This window comes from Schistocerca gregaria, chromosome 2 (genome assembly GCF_023897955.1).
Source record: "Schistocerca gregaria isolate iqSchGreg1 chromosome 2, iqSchGreg1.2, whole genome shotgun sequence".
Lineage (NCBI taxonomy): Eukaryota > Metazoa > Arthropoda > Insecta > Orthoptera > Acrididae > Schistocerca > Schistocerca gregaria.
The window spans coordinates 603,982,037-604,004,989 of record NC_064921.1 but is presented as its reverse complement, the minus strand read 5'-3'; the positions used below and the strand labels follow the sequence as shown (position 1 = coordinate 604,004,989).

The window sequence follows — 22,953 nt, the reverse complement described above, 5'->3', positions numbered from 1 at the left end:
GAAAATATTTTATACAACATTAACCCATTGTCTAAATAAAGTATGCCCAAGGGCCAAAATACTAAAGAAAACTGACAGTTCCAGGAAACTTGAACTCTCCCCTAATGTGATGAAATTAAAGAATGACATGAATGATCTATACATTCTTTTTAAAGACACCAAACTGCAGTACTTTCAGTCTAAATACAAAGCCTGTAGAAAAACTTATAGGGAAGCACTTAAGACATTAAAGGCACAGAAGTATGCTGAACAGATGAGTCAGTCCTGTAATGTTAGCAAAATAGCGTGGAATATAGTAAAGAAGGAAAGTGGGGGGAATGACAAGGCATTGTGTAACAACATAAAAATAAGGGGCAATGAAATATTGGTTAGTGACCCAAAAGAAGTATGCGAGAGATTCATAGATCAATTTAGTAGGATGAGTAAGGAGGATGTGATCAACCCACTGCAGGTGCTAAATCCCAGTAATGTCAGTAATTTGTTCTTCCTGAGGTGTGTTACAGAACATGAAATCCTGAGAACCATTTCCAACTTAAAAGCAAGTACATCCAGTGGCTCAGATGACATCTCAGCCAAATTTCTGAAAGAATGCAGTAATGAGTTAATAAAGCCATTGCAACATTTAATAAAAAGCTCTTTCAGACAGGGGTCATTTCCTGACTTGTTAAAAAGTCACTGAAATAAGACCAGTGCATAAAAAGGGAAAAACCACTGATGTACAAAATTATAGGCCTATTTCATTGACATCAGAATTTAGTAAGTTGTTGGAAAGGCTATTTCTTGATCAAATTGAATCATTCTTCTCTAAGTACAATATATTAAAAAGTTCTCAACACAATTTCAGGAAGGGCAAGTCTACAATAACAGCCATAGCCACATTTCAAGCAGTATTCAATAAACTTGATGATGGAAACAAAGTTATTGGCACCTTTCTAGACCTGTCTAAGGCTTTTGATACTGTAAATCACTCCATTCTTCTACATAAGTTAGAAACTTATGGGGTCAGAGGAGTGGCATTAGATTTGTTAAGATCATACCTTGCTGACAGGAGACAATGTGTTAAGTTGTATCATACAACCAAGGGACTTATACAAACAGTAAAATCATCTTATAAAATTCTTAACTGTGGAGTCCCTCAGGGACTCTGTTCATTGTGTACATCAATGATATAATAATTCCAAAAAATGCAGACTTTGTGAATTATGCCGACGACACCTCCTTCATAAGCTAGAGCCCTACAAAACAGCTAACAGTGCAAAATAATATGAAGAGCACTAGCCTCATCAAAGAATATATGACTAAAAATAAATTGGCATTAACTAAGGAAAAGACAATTCTAATGGAGTTTATGCTAAATTACAAATCAAGACAAGTGGCTACTGAGCCAGAGTTATCAATTGAAACAATTGATAAACATAAATTCCTGGGCTTTATTGTTGCTGAACATCTTACATGGAAGGAACCCATCAGCTATATGTGTAAAAAAATCTCGTGTAATACCTACCTGCTAAAACACCTTTCTAGCTTAATAGTGTCACCAGTCTTAAGACAAATCTATTTTGGTATTATACACTCCCACATACAATACGGTATTGAGATTTGGGGCGGGGCACCAACAGTATACATGGACAGGGCTTTTAGAACCCAGAAGAGAGCAATGAGGATAAAAGCGAATATTAGTAAACGTCAGTCCTGTAGAGAATACTTCATTAAGCATAATATTCTAACAGTGTATTCATTATATGTTGTAAGGACTATACTGTTTGTAAAAGAAAATATGGAGCACAGTATAATAAACAGTGATATCCATAGTTATAATACAAGGAAGAAACAGGATTACCACATAAAATTCAGAAATAAAAAAGCAACCAATCATGATCCCTTTTCTGCTGGAAGATTTTTTTACAACAGACTGTCAAATACCATAAAAAGGTTAAAAGGAAACATATTTAAAATAAAACTAAAGCAGCTGTTCATTGCTAAATGTTTGTACTCCATCAAGGATTTTTAATGTTGTATGTGCTGTATTTCTACTACTAAACTATTATTATTGTACTGACTGACTATGTCCATGACTGTACAAGTTATTATGGACAAATAAACCATTATTATTATTATTATTATTATTATTATTATTATTATTATTATTATTATATAATAAAGCAGACTGTAAGTATGAATGCTCATGATCTGCCCCTCTCCCCTATTCAGTGTTATTAATTAAATTTACATGTCCATTTGGGATATTTCTGCAACACGATTCTATTACATTCATTTTAGTTTTGTGAAGCACGTAAATCAATATATAATGCCACTTTTAAAAGTGTGAAATATTTTAGCCCTTTGCTATGCTCCAACATAGGTTACCCAAATGAAAAGAAATTTTTATAATGAAAAAATAATTTTAAAAAGGCTTTGTTAGACTTCTAACAATGGCCACAGTTAGACAAACAAGATATATTTGAAACACTTATTTAAAATACTTTAAATAGGATTATGTTTTCACATTATGAAACAACCAATTTTGGATCTAAGACAGTTGCAAGATTTGAACCATTATTCAGCATTGATGGTGGTTTATATTATTTTGTGAATAATAAATATTATGAAAACAGTAGATGATAACATAAACCACAAACCTTTTCATGCCATCACAAGAAGAATCAGATGATTTGCTGCATATTTTAATATTTTTTCTCAATAGATATGGCAATGATCTTTGCCACAAATGCATTTGATATTTATTTACTTTTTATCTATCAATATAACACACACTTACCTTATCTGTGTTGCATACATGTTTTTCGAACACATTAGCTGTTTTTGAAATTTGGTGCTCGTTTCTCAACAAAAGCTGTCATTCCTTCCTTGCGGTCATTCTACAACAAAGAATATGCATCTGTATTTGGTATTCAAATATAATAAGTGATCTGTGATCTATTATTTAAAGTTCAAAATCAATACTAATTACATTTCAATGAGTCATAACAACAGATTTAAGTTTAATTACTTAATGCTGAAATAAAATATGTAATTGCATGAAGACAGAAAATAATTTGAACAGTTACTTGTCCTGAACCATGAGTACACAAGAAAATTTGAAATTTATGAAGCCGTCTTTACAGCCAACTCATAATAAAACTGAGAGAAAACATTGAAGACAATACTACTTATGAAAAATAAATTGTTCATTAGAAGGAAAGTATCGTTTGTTGCTCTTTTTCTCCTCAGTGGTGCACACCTAATGGCTGCAAAATTATCAATCCATAACAAATGAAGTAAAGTCACCTCTTACTAACTACAACTGCAGTTTTAAAAGTTCAAAATAAGCAGACAGAAAATAGGTGTGGGCATGTCTTTTCCACTAGTATTTGGAATATTCCTATAGACTTTTTACTAGTGGTTAGCTTTGATCTTGGTAGCTATGTATAAATAAGGAGAAGCCATTAGTGTAAATTTTTCTCCCAGATTGATAATTGCAGCCTCTGGCTCCATGTTAAGAATGTTAGAAGACGTATGTAGATGAAATGTGCCTACATATCATAACAGTTTTTTATTTCATTGTGTTGAAGACTGTTACCATTGTGAAAAGAGATTCCAATCAAATTCTGGTACCACAATTGTTGTTTACTTTATGTTAGGTGTACAGTAATCTCTGAGTGACAGTGCACCCTTGAAAATAGATTCATATCTGAATTCACAATGTATTTCTCTGTATTAAAGGAATATCAGTTTCTTAACTGTTTATTTGTTATTGCAGACACCCATGCCTTAGAATGATTTTGCTGCACTTTGCAGAATAATTTTAATATTTTTCTTCCTTGTCTATTGGTCTCGGGTTTTCACAAACTAATCCACTATGCTCATTTAGCATTAAAAAGTTTTTATTATCTTTTGTGTCTGATTTACTGCTTTACACGCAAGTTTGAATCAGTAACATTTCATCAATGATTTTGGTAATTTCTGTTGCATCAAACTAGCTATAACCAGTGCTTTTTTTTTAAAAATATTTATTTACTTTTTATTTATTTATTTATTTTTTTGTGTGAAAATTGTGGTGATACCCACAAGCAATATGTCATTCTAGCAACTTCCACAATTTTAGCATGACCTCTGGTGTACACTTACTGTTTCCAGACCACTTCTTGCTTCTACTGTTGATTGCATTTAGTTCATTCCTCTGCTCTTTTTACTGCTGGTGTTTATTTATTGATTCATTTTAGTTCAATATTAGATTGAGCTTGGAGAAGCCATGACTCTACATATTTGTTTTGTTTAAACTGAGTGAGAAGAGGCTCTGCCATCCTGATGAAGTGTGAAAGTTGTCCATACAAGCATGAATGACCTAGATGAAGTAATTAAAAGATTCATTTGAAATAAATCTCTTTCGCATTCACTGGAAGACATGGCAATTGTGCAAAAGTTGTGGACTACTTCCTAATTTTGGCTTCATCAAATGTCCAATGCTTTTTCACCAATATTTGCAATTTAAACTCTGGTGCATTCAAGCAAATCAATTCCATATCCATGAGCAGATGCTTTCCAACAACTTCTTTCAGATTTTTATAAAAGTCATGATGAACTAAGTACAGGACAGTGACTTTCATTTTTATGAAGCTCATTTCTTTTGAATTTCATTGTCTCCTTACTTGGAAGGGAGATACTGTAGTGTGAGCCAGAGTTCTCAGTTCTTCATTCAAAAATTTAGGTTGTATACATTGTCCTTCTGTGTGTTTTGCACAAATCAGTATTTCTCTTTTGTAGACTAGGTAAATGAACATTGTGTTGAACAGCTCTTGGAAGGCTGCACTACAATAGTGATTCATGATACAGACAAGTCAGTAATACTAGAAGGCCAAGAGCTGCAGTAACTACTTCCACAGCATACAATGAATTTACTAGTGACCAATCAAATACAGAGACATTAGATTTATAATGTAGATACAGCATATGCTACCAGCAGACAATAATTTCAAACATTCAGTGCCACAATATTTGAAGTAAAAATAATTTCCATGTAGGCTATGCATCTCTGACTAGAGTTCATAATAGAATTTTATGTTCTGGTGGTACAGTCTATAAAGGTTGTTGGCAGCCATAATGCATGAAACTGGAAATCCCCTGATATTTAAAAAAATAAAAAAAAATAAAATATTCTCTCATTTCATAGTCGACAAACAGACTTCTCCCCTTATTACAACAGCATAAGTCGAAAATCACCCCATGAACCATGGACCTTGCCGTTGGTGGGGAGGCTTGCGTGCCTCAGCGATACAGACAGCCGTACCGTAGGTTCAACCACAACGGAGGGGTATCTGTTGAGAGGCCAGACAAACGTGTGGTTCCTGAAGAGGGGCAGCAGCCTTTTCAGTAGTTGCAGGGGCAACAGTCTGGATGATTGACTGATCTGGCCTTGCAACATTAACCAAAACGGCCTTGCTGTGCTGGTACTGCGAACGGCTGAAAGCAAGGGGAAACTACAGCCGTAATTTTTCCCGAGGACATGCAGCTTTACTGTATGATTAAATGATGATGGCGTCCTCTTGGGTAAAATATTCCGGAGGTAAAATAGTCCCCCATTCGGATCTCCGGGCAGGGACTACTCAAGAGGATGTCGTTATCAGGAGAAAGAAAACTGGCATTCTACGGATCGGAGCATGGAATATCAGATCCCTTAATCGGGCAGGTAGGTTAGAAAATTTAAAAAGGAAAATGGATAGGTTAAAGTTAGATATAGTGGGAATTAGTGAAGTTCGGTGGCAGGAGGAACAAGACTTCTGGTCAGGTGACTACAGGGTTGTAAACACAAAATCAAATAGGGGTAATGCAGGAGTAGGTTTGATAATGAATAGGAAAATATGAATGTGGGTAAGCTACTACAAACAGCATAGTGAACGCATTATTGTGACCAAGATAGATACGAAGCCCACACCTACTACAGTAGTACAAGTTTATATGCCAACTAGCTCTGCAGATGACGAAGAAATTGATGAAATGTATGATCAAATCAAAGAAATTATTCAGATAGTGAAGGGAGACGAATTTTTAATAGTCATGGGTGACTGGAATTTGGTAGTAGGAAAAGGGAGAGAAGGAAACATAGTAGGTGAATATGAACTGGGGCAAATAAATGAAAGAGGAAGCCGCCTGGTAGAATTTTGCACAGAGCACAACTTAATCATAGCTAACACTTGGTTCAAGAATCATAAAAGAAGGCTGTATACATGGAAGAAACCTGGAGATACTGACAGGTTTCAGATAGATTATATAATGGTAAGACAGAGATTTAGGAACCAGGTTTTAAATTGTAAGACTTTTCCAGGGGCAGATGTGGACTCTGACCGCAATCTATTGGTTATGACCTGTAGATTAAAACTGAAGAAACTGCAAAAAGATGGAAATTTAAGGAGATGGGACCTGAATAAACTGTAAGAACCAGAGGTTGTACAGAGTTTCAGGGAGAGCATAAGGGAGCAATTGACAGGAATGGGGGAAAGAAATACAGTAGAAGAAGAATGGGTAGCTTTGAGGGATGAAGTAGTGATGGCAGCAGAGGATCAAGTAGGTAAAAAGACAAGGGCTAGTAGAAATCCTTGGGTAACAGAAGAAATATTGAATTTAATTGATGAAAGGAGAAAATATAAAAAGGCATAAATGAAGCAGCAAAAAGGAATACAGACGTCTCAAAAATGAGATCGACAGGAAGTGCAAAATGGCTAAGCAGGGATGGCTAGAGGACAAGTGTAAGGATGTAGAGGCTTATCTCACTAGGGGTAAGATAGATACTGCCTACAGGAAAATTAAAGAGACCTTTGGAGATAAGAGAACCACTTGTATGAACATCAAGAGCTCAGATGGAAACCCAGTTCTAAGCAAAGAAGGGAAAGCAGAAAGGTGGAAGGAGAATATAGATGGTCTATACAAGGGTGATGTACTTGAGGACAATATTATGGAAATGGAAGAGGATGTAGATGAAGATGAAATGGGAGATACAAAACTGCGTGAAGAGTTTGACAGAGCACTGAAAGACCTGAGTCGAAACAAGGCCCCCGGAGTAGACAACATTCCATTGGAACTACTGACGGGCTTGGGAGAGCCAGTCCTGACAAAACTCAACCATCTGGTGAGCAAGATGTATGAGACAGGTGAAATACCCTCAGACTTCAAGAAGAATATAATAATTCCAATCCCAAAGAAAGCAGGTGTTGACAGATGTGAAAATTACCAAACTACCACTTTAATAAGCCACAGCTGCAAAATACTAACACCAATTCTTTACAGATAAATGGAAAAACTAGTGGAATCCGACCTCGGGGAAGATCAGTTTGGATTCCGTAGAAATGTTGGAACACGTGAGGCAATATTGACCCTACAACTTATCTTAGAAGGTAGATTAAGGAAGGGCAAACGAACGTTTCTAGTATTTGTAGACTTAGAGAAAGCTTTTGACAATGTTGACTGGAATACTCTCTTTCAAATTCTGAAGGTGGCAGGGGTAAAATACAGGGAGCAAAAGGCTATTTACAATTTGTACAGAAACCAGATGGCAGTTATAAGAGTCGAGGGACATGAAAGGGAAGCAGTTGTTGAGAAGGGAGTGAGACAGGGTTGTAGCCTCTCCCCAATGTTATTCAATCTGTATATTGAGCAAGCAGTGAAGGAAACGAAAGAAAAGTTTGGAGTAGGTATTAAAATCCATGGAGAAGAAATAAAAACTTTGAGGTTTGCCAATGACATTGTAATTCTGTCAGAAACAGCAAAGGACTTGGAAGAGCAGTTGAACGGAATGGATAGTGTCTTGAAAGGAGGATATAAGATGAACATCAACAAAAGCAAAACGAGGATTATGGAATGTAGTCGAATTAAGTCGGGTGATGTTGAGGGTATTAGATTTGGAAATGAGACACTTAAAGTAGTAAAGGACTTTTGCTATTTGGGGAGCAAAATAACTCATGATGGTCGAAGTAGAGAGGATATAAAATGTAGACTGGCAATGGCAAGGAAAGTGTTTCTGAAGAAGAGAAATTTGTTAACATTGAGTATAGATATAAGTGTCAGGAAGACATTTCTGAAAGTATTTGTATGGAGTGTGGCCATGTATGGAAATGAAACATGGACGATAAATAATTTGGACAAGAAGAGAATAGAAGCTTTTGAAATGTGGTGCTACAGAATAATGCTGAAGATTAGATGGGTAGATCACATAACTAATGAGGAAGTATTGAATAGGATTGGGGAGAAGAGAAGTTTGTGTCACAAGTTGACTAGAAGAAGGGATCGGTTGGTAGGACATGTTCTGAGGCATCAAGGGATCACCAATTTAGTATTGGAGGGCAGCGTGGAGGGTAAAAATCGTAGAGGGAGACCAAGAGATGACTACACTAAGCAGATTCAGAAGGATGTAGGTTGCAGTGGGTACTGGGAGATGAAGAGGCTTGCACAGGATAGAGTAGCATGGAGAGCTGCATCAAACCAGTCTCAGGGCTGAAGACCACAACAACAACAACAAGTCGAAAATTTATCCGCTATATTCTCTTTGTTTTTTCTGGAACATTCTGCAACTCCAGCTTCTTTTGAAGTGTGTTGTCCATATAAGTGTTCAATTACAATGTTTGATCCACCTTTAATTTCTGCCGTGAGTCTGACTATTTCAAATACAGAGTCTGCAATAACCTAACTTGATGTTACTGTGTCCTTTACAGCAATAAATACATCATAGCCATTGTATCTAACTAACCTTCCTAAATATATTCCAGTCTGAATTTAAGATTTTGCTACTATTCACTTCCAACTTGGCCAACTTTTAGTCTAGTACAAATGGTTTCTGCTAATTTACTTATTTACCTACTTACATCTTGTAATTTGTCATCTAGTCTCTTAGATATTCCCTTAACCTACATAAAATCCATGTGTTTGATACACATACCCAATTTCATCAAAAGTGTCTGGGCACCTGCTAGTGGACTTTAATATGGATAATATGGAGTGTAACCCCCACCCCCTCCCCCCTCTTGCCCTTCTTCTAGCTTGAACTCTGCTGGGATATATCGATATCTTCGGAGGTTAGTATTAGTTTAGGAGCAGGCTGGAATATACATGGTGAATTGACAGCTGTGAAAGGCCAGCACAGTTGGCAGAAATTTCAAGTTTGGCTGTGCAGTACAAATAAGGGCAATTGGAGTTGGATTAGAGGTATGCTGTGAGTGTAAACAGCTGACTTGTCATGTGACTATTAGTGCAAGACTGTGACAGTGGATGTCTGTATGTGTGGCTGAGCAGTACTGAGGTGGCAACTGAGACTGGGAACTAAACTGTGTTCTGTAGCTCTCAAATTTGAATTAAGATCTGCTGACTGAATGTGCCAGGGATTCATTCATGACTGTACTTACTGGTGAATGACAGACATGGAGTTTTAGTCACTCTTTAATGATTAACCATTGTGTTCACCAGGTACATTATTGTGTATATTGAATACAGAGGATGCATAGCCCTTAAAGTTGTTGCAATACGATTTTGCTTTCATAATAGGCTCATAATTGTAGTGAGTGGTTAGAGTGTGTGCATATGTGTATGGTGATTACATCAATTTTGACAGTCAATTTCGAGTAGTTTTGCATTGTTTCTTTCATATGTGTAATTCATTTCATGAGTTTCACGCAGTTATGGCATTAATTTCTGAAACTCCAGAACCTTAACTGGCACAATTTATACTTAGACTGCATTTTCTGTGGAGACCTTGAATGAGTAGTTTGGCTGGTTGTACATTTGCAGCTGTTTATCTGTTGTGGCTACTGATAGCTCAAAAGGTGAATGTTTCTGTAGCATTTACTATTAGTTAATCATGTACGTTTAGGGTGGTCCTTAGGTAGGTTTTGAAATAAATTACTAGCTTATTTATGTGACTAAACCTTTTTATCTCCAGCGGCTGTGTTTTCATATGCAGGCACTGTACTAATATTATTATTAAATGTGTTTGCTGTCAATTCCATTAACTGCTTATATTGACGCAACATTTCCTTCACCTAACTTGTTCACTTGCTATTGTACCCCTTTAATTTAAAAGATTAAGGACTTTCTTAATCTTCTGTTGGTGTTGTTATCAACTGAAACCTTACTTACTGTGTCATTAGCAGTAATTTATTACCTTGTGGCTGTAACTGATTCTGTTGTTGCTTATGATGTTGGGTCACTTACGTTTTTTTTCAAACTTAGAGCTGGCAGTTGGCCGTTACTGTGAATAAGGGGTTGCATGACTGAAAATTACCACTAATATCTCTCTGCTTGAAGTAACCAATGTTATGATGCTCATTTAGTTGGTGCCTCCAAAAATTAAAATTCTGAATTGTTCCCATTAAATAGTGTAAATAGATATAAATTTTTGACTGATTGTTTACTTTCTTATATTAGCTGCTGTTAGGCCATTATTGTTACGTGGCTATGGCACTCACTATTTGAAGTTACCTGCATCACATTTAAAACTCAGTTCTGTTTAGGTTTACATTACATAAGTAAATTTAAGATTTGTTCTAAAGATGCCTATTTGTCCTGAAAGTTCTTTCTTCCAGTTCTGAAATGAGCCACTGGCCATTAAACAATTAACCATTACTTGTGAGATTTTTCTATAACTTGATTATCTTGTAACTGAATTACTTTTTTTATTTTATTACTGTGATACCTTTGATACAGTTTGGGGGCGCATGGTAGCAGTGATGTGGCTGCATTATGCTGACTTGCTTTTCATATTAGCTAGTTTTAAATTTTCCATCTGTATCATTTTTGGTCAAGTGTACTTTAATTAATGTTTTAATAAAGGGGGTTAAATTATTTTTTGGATTTAATGTGTCAAATACCCTACCTTTAATCTCGCCTGCTTCGTACCAGAACTTACAATGAGGTGTCTGAGTGTCTGTGGAGGAATAGCAGCCCGTTTTTAGTCAAGAGCCAAAACCAGATAAGGTAGTGTTAGTGGATGCTGGGATCTGTAGTATGGTAAGCATTTTAACTCAACTCCAAAGGTGTTTCATTTCATTTGGTCAAGGTCGGAACCTTGGCAGATTACTCCATTTCAAGAATGTTATTTTTCACACATCATTACTTCACATATACTGCTTTATATCAGGCTGTATTGTCATGTTTATGCAGTCATTGTCTCCATACTGTTTCTATATTGAATACAGTACTCAATGCTGTAAAATGTTTTCTTATGTTTTTCCATTTAGTATTTTCTGAAGTGTGATAAAGGGACCACATCTTAACCATGAAAAAGTTTCAAGAACTGGCTTTAAATAATGACTCTAGGAATATGCTACAACCCCACACATATCACTTACATAGGGATCTTGAGGATGAGAGTAGAGTAATTATTGGATGCACAGAGGCATTCAAACAATCATTCTTCCCATGGTCCATATGGGACTGGAAAAGGAGGAAACCCTAATAACTAGTATAATAGGACATACTCTCTGCTATGCACCTCACAGTGGTTTGTGAAGAATAGGTGTAGACGTAGATGAAAAACGTCCCTGTAGTGTAACACCACCTCCTCGTACTTCACTGTTGGCACTACACATGATAGCAGGTAATAATCTTGAGGCATTCATCAAACTCAAACGCTTTCATCAAATTTCTCAAGGGTATAGCATGATTAATTGCTTCAAATCACTTATTTTCTGTCATCCATTGCCCAGTGATGTCATTCTTTACACCATTTCAAGTGCTGCTTAGCACTTACAGAAATGTGTAGCTTATGAGGGCCTACCTAATCATTGTACCTAATACTTTTTAAGTCTCTATGTATGGTCACTGTGTTAGTTGGACTGCTGCTAGCACTATGAAACTCACAAGTGATTCCTTTCACTGATTTCACATGTTTTGTTGCAACACCTTCCACAATACTCAATGGTCCTTGTTCTTCAGTACATGATGTCTGCTTTGTCTTGGTTTAGCTTTGGTTGTTCCTTCATGTTTCATTTCACAGTCACAGTCAACTTGGACAACTTTAAATTGTTAAAATGTCCCTTATGGATTTGTTACTCAGATGACTTCCATTGTTTAGTCCACATTCAAAGTCACTTAGCTCTCCTCTCTGACTCATTCAGCTGTTACTGCATCTCTAAAGACAACACAATGCTCGCTGCCTATTTTTATAGTGGTGAAACACCTCTCATGTTATCTAGAGGTCAATTCAATCCATTAAATAAGGATGTCTAGATACTTCTGATCAGATAGCATATTCTGATATATGAATAGCCATTTCTTTTCTATTATATGCTCCCAAGCTACTGAATGGTGCACTCCAATAAAGTAATGAGACTGATTTTCTTTGCAATATGTGGCAACCCTGCAGGTTTATGTAGGCACAATATCTTTGACCTTTGTCTATAAGCTGCTTCTAATCCAAGCGGCACATCGATGCAACTGCTCATTTGTGAGTTGTGCTGCAATAAGTTTACATGTGTTTGTGTGTCTCGTCATGGAAATGGGACCGCATAATACTACACAATGGTATGCCATTACCTTTTGCATTAAACTGGGTGAAAATGTGACGAAATCTTATGGTAAGCTTCAGACGGCTTTTGGAGAGGAGGTTATGTCAAGAGCTCAAGTTTTTCATTGGCATCAAATGTTAAGTGAAGGCAGAACGAATGTTGAAGATGAAGACCGCAGTGGACGGCCATCAACCTCACAGACAGATGTCAGCTTGGCCACGGTGCATGAACTCACACGATCTGATCGAAGATTATCCATGAAAATGATTGCAGAAAAATTGAACATCAGTTAAGAAACAGTTCATCTAATAATAACTGAAGATCTTGGTATGAGAAAGATTTGTGCAAAAATGGTCCCCAAAAATCTCACACCACAACAACAAGAAACACTGAAAAATGTGGCAGCCGAATTGTTAGCAAGTGGAAATCAATCCAAAATTGTTGAGCCATGTTATCACTGGTGATGAAAGTTGTTTTTTTCAGTGTGATCGAGGAACAAAATGCCAAAGTTCACAATGGTGCTCAAAGGGATCACCCAGACCAAAAAAAGTTCGCATGTCAAAGTCAAAAGTGAAATGCATGCTTGTGTGCTTCTTTGAGTGCAAGGGAATTGTTCATAAAGAGCGGGTGTCTCCTGGACAAACAGTTAACCAATATTACTACAAAGAAATTTTAGAAAGACTTTGTAAAAGAATTCTTCATGTCTGTGCCAACATTGCTGATAGTTGGATTCTGCATCAAGATAATGCGCCATCCCATACTGCTCTGTCAGTACAGCAATTTTTAACCTCAAAACAAATTTCAGTACTACCACAGGCACCTTATTCACCAGATATTGCTCCGTACAACTTTTTTCTATTTCCAAGAGACAGAGGTCAAGAGACACAATTTTCAAACGACACAAGATGTCCAAAAAGCTGTGATGAGAGTCTTGGAAGATATTACAGAAGATGAGTTCCAGAAATGTTACAATCAATGGCAGAAGCACTGGAAAAAGTGTGAGCAATCAGAATGGAACTACTTTGAAGGAGACAACACTAAACTTGACTAAAAAGGTAAGCAACTATTTTTTCATATCAGTCTCATTACTTTATTGTCGTACCTAGTATAAGTGCAGTGCAGAGTTTTCTGAGCCTCTGGTTTAAGTCTTCAATTTGGCACCAATTTACAGGACTGCAACTGGTTCTGGGTACGATGCCGCCTCAGAGGTGCTACCAAAACTGTGCAGCAACTAATACTTGTTGCTGAGGTGACAGTCATTTGGAAAGTTCCTACATTGCCTCCCTCAATTATGAGGTCAAAGTGATCCGATGTAGTGCATCAACAGATGCTATTGCCTCAGGGTTTCCAGGGAAGTCCAGAGGCACTAGAGATGTTCAGCTGTTGCAGCCCACTGCAGCAATCCAAAAATTGTTGAGTGTGGACTATGCTGACTGATGATGAACAGGAGTGAATTCATCTTGTTTTTGCACAAAATATGCACATTCCCTGTCCATTTACTACTAGGCAAAACTATACAATAACCAGAAATATTGTACCAATGAATGCAGCCAGAGCCTAATACTAGAAATAAACCACAACAATGACCAAACAAGAACACTGTAGGTGGCTCTAAGTTACACAACTGAAATTATGGTCTACTGAGAATCAGAACTATCCATGGCATCTGTTAAATAGGGGCAAGGGCCATACTACTAAATGCTTTCACGAAACAAAAGTACATGAGGACTGACTTGTTAACCACTATTATCCTCCACATGGTCTGAAAACTAAATTCCCTGTCACAGAACATGAAATAGCCTGCTCACATCTTCCAGACTTGATATTCATGAAAGGTTCTCTACAGAGAGAGCTATACTAATTCATATACTGAAATTATATGTGAGTGCAACTCAAACTTTCATAAAGTTTCTTTCACCTCATCCCAACTGCTAGATCATTCAAAGAATAGTTGTAGTCAGGACCAAAGTATGTGGCAATTTATAGTGCTAATGATTGATATAATTTGTTGTGTGTAAATTTGTCTTACTTAATAAAGAGCAAGTTTCTCAAGTTTCCTAAAAGCAGATGACCATAATATCCTCCTTAATTAACTGAACTTACTGTTGCAAACGTTGCATGGAATGTCCTCTTTTCAAAGTGAAGGCCTTCCTGAAGAGTTGTTTCAAGAGCTGAAAAATATCAACATTTTTGTTTACTTGTTACATGTCTCCCTTAAAATTATTTTTAAACTCTATCCAGTTTCTGTTTAAGTGAGAATGTATGTAAAGATAATTGATAAATAATGATTTTCATCAGTTACTATTTCAATATGATTACAACTGTGCCTAAATAATAGGAAACATTTCTGTATTCTGGTTTTATAAGATCTTCATATTTCATTTCTCATCATCAAATACTATTTTAATAATGGTCCATTTCATTTTAGTACGTTATTATCACACTTCCCAGAAGTGTGTACTTACCAGTGTTTACTGCTTCTTTGCACAGAGACACAATCAAAGGTGAATGTGAAGAGATCTTCTCAGCTAATTTGACGGCTTCACTCATAAGCTGACTGGCAGGGAACACTTTGCTCACAAGTCCTGTAAAAAGTCTCACATTGTGTATTGTGTCCCTGATTCAGTATTTATGATACAAATTATGTTGTCTGTAAAAGAGCAGCTGTGTATATCTTGCTTAGGATAATAAATTCACAAAACTATTGAATAGACAAATAATGGAAACTCTAGGTTGGAATGCCAACAATATTAGGAAAAGGATAGATTGTTACTCACTTTAAAGATGACCTACTGAGTTGCAGACAGGCACAACAAAAAGACTGTTACACATTATAATTTTTGGCAAAAGCCTTCATTAGCAGAGAAAACACATCCACATCCACACAGGCAACCACACCTCACACACACGATCACTACCACTAGCACTCTGTGACCTACTGAGTTGCAGACAGGCACAACAAAAAGACTGTTACACATTATAACTTTTGGCAAAAGCCTTCTTTAGCAGAGAAAACACATCCACATCCACACAGACAACCACACCTCACACGCATGACCACTACCACTAGCACTCTGATGGGAAATACCGGTGAGAGGTGCTTGTGTTTGTGTTCATCTGTGCGTGAGGGGTGCTTGCTTGTGTGAATGTGTGTTTGTTTTCTATGCTCAAGAAGGCTTTGCTGAAACTTATAATGGGTAATGGCCTTTTCGTTGTGCCTGTCTGCAACTGAATGTGTCATCTTTCCTAATATTGTTAAACATAAACACAAGCTTAACAGTAATTATTCATATGAAAAACATAGGAACAATTTTCACTCTATCCTTTACATTGTCAAAATGCAAGACATAGGAAAAATATGAAGGAATGGAACAGCTATTCTCTGTCAAAATCAGCACAACTCATGCAGTTATTTAATTCATGCGGTGAGAAGGACAAGACCAATAAAGCCAGTGGACACCTACCACAACATAAGCTGCAGAATTTCTTTAATGAACAAAGAAATAATCAGCTGAATCACAAATTTCAGGCATATAACTGTGGATGAAACTATTAAGGATCTTATATTTAAGACACATGAATTCTGAATTGCAGTGGAATACCAAGTAAGGTATTAAAACATCATGCAAGCTTAATTATTATACTAGTTGGTAAAATAAGCTGTACAACATAGTAATTTTCAGTAAGCTGTAAGCTTTTTGTATAAAATTTACTTAATCTTATATTTTTTAATCATACATTTGATGCATTACAATTGGTACATGTTGTATCATTACATATGGGCCTTGACATTTTGATTCTGCTATGACATTTATATAGTGTGCTTTACAATTTAGTTCACATATAGAACATATTACAAGATAATAAAAATGTGCTTTTTGCAGTGTATTAAGTTCTTCTTTAACGTTGATGACTAATTCCTTTGCATGTAAATTTACATAGGTATATATTACATATCAAAGCTAAATGACAGTTACTTTCATTTTCTTGCTTTGTGTCTATCTTCTTTTTGGATTTACCTTCCAATGATCAGAAAATTCATGTACGGAATAAAATGAATCTTTATGAAATATTTCTCTGACTGTGTGCTTGAGTACTTTAATGCTCATTATTTGGCTGATATTGTTTGAAAGACAAATGAATAGGCCCATCCCCATATATGTTACACGTTCCTCATAACAACTTGTCCTATGCTGAGTTGTTTTTAGTTTCCACCAGTTTCTTGTTTCATGTTGGTGCAGTTCCTCATTTTTCTTAAAATGACTAATGTTTTTCTTGGTGTATGCTAGTATTTTATAATGTTTGTTACTGGTAAAATATTTAGCAGTTTGAATTTTGGTCTGCATTTCATCTGACATTTCTCATTGGTCATTATGCCAATAGACCTTTTCTGTATGGTAAGTACCTTCTTTATATTTACTGAGTGCCCCCACTGTTATATTCCATATTACATAATGGATCAAAGAGTCAAAAGTAAAATATTTTGAGGACTTAAATAGTAACCATTTTGGCTAACTCCTTTAACATATAGTAGACTGAATTTATTTACTATTTCTGATATTGAAGTGCTCTGTCCATGTTAATTTATTATAAAGTCAGAAACCTACAAATTTTTCTATGGTACTTGTTCAGATTTGTTGTCATTGACTTTTATCATTTTGTTTATGAAGTCCATAATTTTTTATCTGTCAGTTTATTATTTCTAAACTATTTATTTAGTCTACGTAAAAGTCTTTCAGCTTCATTGTGGCTCCTTCTAGATTGATCCCTTAGTTAAAGTGTTGGTGTCCTCTGCAAATAGGCTATATTCCTGTTGGATATCATGAGGTAAGTCATTAATATACAGTATACTAAAAAATCTCTAGAACATTTCCTTGAAGCCTACTGTTAATGATCTTCCCCACGTCTGAGTAGTATTGCCTCTCACCCCATAGAATTTTAGCCTTTCTAGAAAAATTTTGTGGTAATCTAAATCAAAAACTTTTGATAGGTCACTGAATACATCAACTGTTGATTCTTCCATGTCCCTGTAGTACACAGCCAACAAGTTATTGTGTCGCTGAAGCAATGGATTAACCTGTCTGGAATCTCTGTTGGCTTCTGAATAAGATAATTGGTGATGTAAAGAAGTTTCTTGATCCATAATACAGAATATGTTTGAAGATTTTTGACATTAGTAGCATAATACTAACAGGTCAGTAGTTTTCAGGTTGTATAGAATTGACTTTTTTGTGTAATGGTGGGAACTTAGCAATTTTTTAACTCTCAGGATACAGTCCATCTGTGTGAGTTCATTAATTCTGTTGATCAATGGTTTAACAATAAATTTAGATGACAGTGGTATTTGAGATATGGTAGATGTCCTGAGTCTTGATGTTTTCTAATTAATCTACAATTCTGATTACTTCTTCCTCACTTGTTAAAAACAGATATATGGATTTCTTAGTGTACATGAAACATTTATATCATTTGTTCTTGAAATTTGAGATATACTTTGTTAAATATTTGCTTGCATTTACAAACTAACCATTAAATACTTTGGCTTTGGCTGTAGTTTCTGGATTTCTCTGCAAAGAATTGCTCCAGCTGATCTCCTTGGGGCTGTTTCTGAACTTATGGTCATTCACATTGTTTTTGGCTTCTTGTCTGAGATGATAATTACCTACCCAATAGCAATTTTCATATATTTCAGGATTATGGTGTAGTTTTTTTTTCTTATAGTGCCATAAAAATGTATGCAATTGGTTTTATATTTACTGATGCTGTGTGTCACTTTAAACCTTTCTCTAGTAATAATGATACCCTATGCAATCCAGTTATTTCATCTTTACATCTACTTTTGATGGGAACAGTTTTTAATATGGGGTTTCCTAGGCTTCACATTTTGTTCTACAGGGATTACTTATTCTTCCTGATCAGACAGATAATTTTAGTTGCTGTTGCTATAAAGTTACCTCCTGATTGTTGGTGATAATACAATTTATAACAATACCACTGGCCATAGTAATTCTAGTATAGTCATTGGGTATATTGTGCAAATTGTAAGATATGAGTAGGGAGCAAATATCCTATTTCAGTTTGGATACATTACTATAATCAATATAATCACCACAGTATATTATTTTGTAGTTACCTTTGTGACTACTCACCTAATTTAAACAATTTTTTTTCAAGAATTCCTCAGCTCTTGTAACCCTTTCCCAATTCCTGTCATCTTCAAAGTGTGCTGCTCCCAACTGTCTTTGATATTATCATCACATTCCTAGCCTGTCTACCTGCCACCCTTCCCTCCTGCATTCCTAGCCTAGCAAGTACTGTTTCTTTTTGTCTGTATCTACCAACGACGAAAAACTTCTGCTTTTTGGTAAGACCAAAATTGTATAAGTTGATTCATGCCGTAACTCAGATCTATATCAATTAATTTTTTTTGGCTTGCTTTAATGTCCTCCAAATGGCAATAAATAGTTTAGCAAAAACTGAAAAATAACAATGCACTTATGGGCACCATTATTGCCTCTGAACCCTTTGACATCCTTTCACCTACTGTACATCTTTCTCTACTTTTACCACATTTCCTTCCTTGCTTTATTTCTTTACGTTTAACATTGAGAGATGGAGGTTCAGTCCATTTTTTAAAATTTTATATTTGTCTACTCTCTAGATATAAGATAAAAAAGAAAAAAAAAGAGATTCACCATGAAGGAATAATCCAAATGGCATGAAAATCAGCAGATGTGATTCACATGCACAGACAAATAAATGATTACGGTATCAGAAAAAATGGATGATTTAATCAAGAAAAAGAGCTTCACAAATTGAGCAACTCAATGACGTATTGATCCACCTATGGCCTTTATGCAGAATTGATCTATAGAGTTGCTGGGTGCTCTCCTGAGGGATATGGCACCTAATTCTGTCCATTTGGTGTGTTAGATCATCAAAATTCTGAGTGGTTGGAGGGCACTGCCCATAATGCTCCAAGCATTCTCAACTGCGGAGAGGTCTGGTGACCTCACTGGCCAAGGTAGGGTTTGGAAGCATGAAAACAAGAAGTAGAAACTCTTGCAATATGCAGATGCATATTATCTTGCTGAAATGTAAACCCAGGATAGTTTGCCTCGAAGACAATAAAATGGAATGTTGAATATTGTTGACATACCACTGTGCTTTTTGGGTTCTGCAGATGACAACCAGAGGGATCTTGCTATGAAATGAAATGGCACCTAAAACCATCACTCGTGGTTTTCAGGCCATATGGTGGGCAACCGTTGTGTTGGTATCCTATCAGGTCCAGGAGGTATCCAGACATGTCTTCTCTGGTCATCAGGGCTGAGTTCGAAGCGGGACTCATCACTGGAGACAATTTCACTCCTGTCAATGAGATTCAAGGCTGAAGATGTATCTGAAGATGCTCCACAGCAGTAGAATACCAGTGTGAATGTCAACCACCACATTGCCCATCAGCTAGGAGTGATGACCTCATAGCAAGACCCGATTGGTTGCCATCCATAATACTCTTAAGCATGGCAGTACATCAATGATATTCTATGCCCTGTTTTGTTGCCCTTCATTGCAAACCATGCTGGGATTACATTTCAGCAAGATAATGGTTGCTCCCACACAGCGAGAGCTTCTACTGGTTGTCTTTATGCTTTCAAAATCCTACCTGGGTCAGCAAGTTTGCCATATCTCTGCTCAATTGAGAACTTTTGGAGCATGATGGGCAGTATCCTCCAACTATCTCTGGATTTCGATGATCTAACATGCCAACTGGACAGAATTTGGCACAACATTCCAAGACATCCAACAACTTTATCAATCAATGACAAGCTGAATAAGTGCTTGCGTAGGGGCCTCAGATGTACCAACATGTTATTGACTTGCTCAATTTGTGAACCTCTACACCTCTTGAATTAATCATACATTGTTTCTGAAATTATAATCATATATTTTTCTGTACATGTACATCACATCTACTTATTTCTGATCCATTCAGATAATTCCTTCATAGTGGATCTTTTTCTTTTCTTTTTTTCTTAGAGCGTAGATGATCTTTAATGAATGGATAAGAGAGGGTAAAGACAAAAGGATGGCACCTTCTTGTGATTTTAGTTTCTGTCATATTATCAGTATAATAAGGTACAACCCAAATGCAAGTGAACCTACTGGTGCTAGATATTTTCAAACAGGAATGGCAGCACTATTTTCCAGAATGGAGTGGACAGAAATGACTGTAAATGGGAAATAATTTTTGGACACAACTCAGGATATACCATATCATTTAATAGCATGTGGGAAACTTGATTATTTAAATTTTTATGCTCATGTATATCAGTTTATTGTTGTTGGCTGATGAAACAGTGCAGCAATGTAAAACATAGAAACTCTTAGCTATATTCCTGTTGTTACATAACAATGCTGATGAAACAGCAATACTAAGAAACAAATGCAAGAGCACTATTTAGTTTTGCTACATTAATTCTACATCCATTAGTTTCAAATAACAAATTTTTGGTATGAAATTTACCCATTTTCTCTGCTTCTTCTGCAGAAACTGGAGTTCCAGTTAAGCATATTTCCATAGCTTTTGATTTACCAACAGCTCTTGTTAATCTCTGAGTACCACCAGCTCCAGGTATTGTACCAATTATAATTTCTGGTTGTCCAAAACGAGCTTTATCACCAGCATAAATAATGTCACACATCATTGCCATTTCACATCCTCCACCAAGCTGAAATATTATTTCAGTCTGCTTATTTTTTTCTGTGTATGTCCTATAACTACAGTTGTTAAAGAAACATTTGCAATCATTGTAATCTAAACAGAAGGATATAAGATGTTTATCAGTTTGTAAAAGATATAGTATGACATTCTTGATAAGATGTCCATTGAGTTTTTTGTGCACTTTTGATGAAACCCATCAGTGAAAATACAATACTGAGGGTGAAATTTTAATAACATATTGGAGAGCATAAAAAAGTGATATAAACTGATCTCTTCAGTAATTTCTTCCTGCAGCCCTGATAAATTCAATATGACTGATAACCAGGTCTACTCCCTTTATCACCCAACACCGAGTACACTAATAATTAAATGAAACTCTATGGTTCTGGAGATGTTTTCAAGTCTCAGACATCTATGATGTATACAGACTTAAGCTACATATGAAAACTTCTACCAAGGCTGAGATTTGAACTCCTGCTCACTAGGCAGATTTGCTAACCACAATGACACCCTTGATTAAAGCACATATACCATGGTTTCAAGCAGGCTGCACCATTTTGTTCAATGCTGAGGTGCTATTCCAATACATTTGGAGAGCCTCTGCAATGCTGTTCATGTTTAGGAGGAGTACTAAGAGGGCTGCAGCAAGAATGGGAATTTTGATTGAGGAGGTAAGTGTGCTCGGTTAGTCCATGCAGTAGTGCAAAGCCATTGTGCCAGGGTGGCATAGTGATAAGCACATCTGCCTAGCGAACAGGAGACCTGGGTTCATATTCCAGCCTTGATAAAAATATTCACCTTCGCTTTAGTTTGCGTATATACATTAATAATGTTTACTATATTTAATTTTATTCATGCAAAATTTGAATGGTCTCATCCTTATATTGCCTCATAAGAAATCTACCATGCCATTTATGTATTATGTCATATGCAATTGCTTGTAATAGTAACCTAAGTCATATCAATGATTACTAAGCTAAAATTACTTATTCAATGTTGAGAATCCAATCTCCTGGTTATTTACAGATAAACTGCAGTAAATATCTGATTTCATTGTGTGAACTGAGCCATAGGATATCATGTTGGATAACAAAGTGGAGTTCTTATACTAGCACAAAGATGACAATGATAACAATGATATTTTATTTTTTCTGGGTAAACTTCAACTCTCTGCTACTATAAAATCCTGTGTTTTGTAAAATTTATTACCAAAGCTAATTCATTAAAAAAAGAAATGAGAGGCGCTCAAATGTGGTCATATTTTTCTTGAATGTGGTCATATTTTTCTTGAATATGATCTAATAAAAGGCCATCCAAAAAATTGCCAGCACAGACAAAAATTCAAATTGGACTATTGGCAATAGAAGCTGTATAAAATAGCTGATTTCATAGAGATGTCAGAAGAAAGGCAGTACATGTAATACATTTTACAAAAAGGATTGACTAAACAGATGCACAGTTTGACATTTGTTGAATGCTGACCAAAGTCAAATGTGAAAAACTTTGGAGCAAAGTTTGGATCATTTTAAACAGAATCCAACAGAGTTTCTGAACTATTTTGTGATCGTGGATGTGGTGTAGTCCCACTCCATCATGCCCAAAATGATATGGCAGGCAAAGCAGCAGGTGGAAGCCAGTGATCCTGCGTTAAAAATAAAGTCAATTTCATTTGCCAAAAAGTATGTGATCAGTATTTTTTAGGATGCAGAGGGGATTCTTGTCACTGATCAGCTTGAAAAG

At 36.0% G+C, this 22,953-nt stretch overlaps 1 protein-coding gene across 2 annotated transcripts in view; it reads right to left on the bottom strand.

The window, feature by feature from the left end:
* Window positions 1–22,953, bottom strand: part of LOC126336251 (enoyl-CoA hydratase, mitochondrial-like) — a 42,847-nt gene that overhangs the window by 5,495 nt on the left and 14,399 nt on the right. For both annotated transcript variants that reach the window (XM_049999746.1, XM_049999745.1), the window contains exons 4-7: window positions 21,016–21,220; window positions 14,954–15,073; window positions 14,592–14,659; window positions 2,780–2,879 (exon numbers count right to left, since the gene is read on the bottom strand). In XM_049999746.1, coding sequence (XP_049855703.1) covers window positions 2,814–2,879; window positions 14,592–14,659; window positions 14,954–15,073; window positions 21,016–21,220 — 459 coding nt within the window. In that variant the 3' untranslated portion in view covers window positions 2,780–2,813. The remainder of the gene's footprint in view (window positions 1–2,779; window positions 2,880–14,591; window positions 14,660–14,953; window positions 15,074–21,015; window positions 21,221–22,953) is intronic.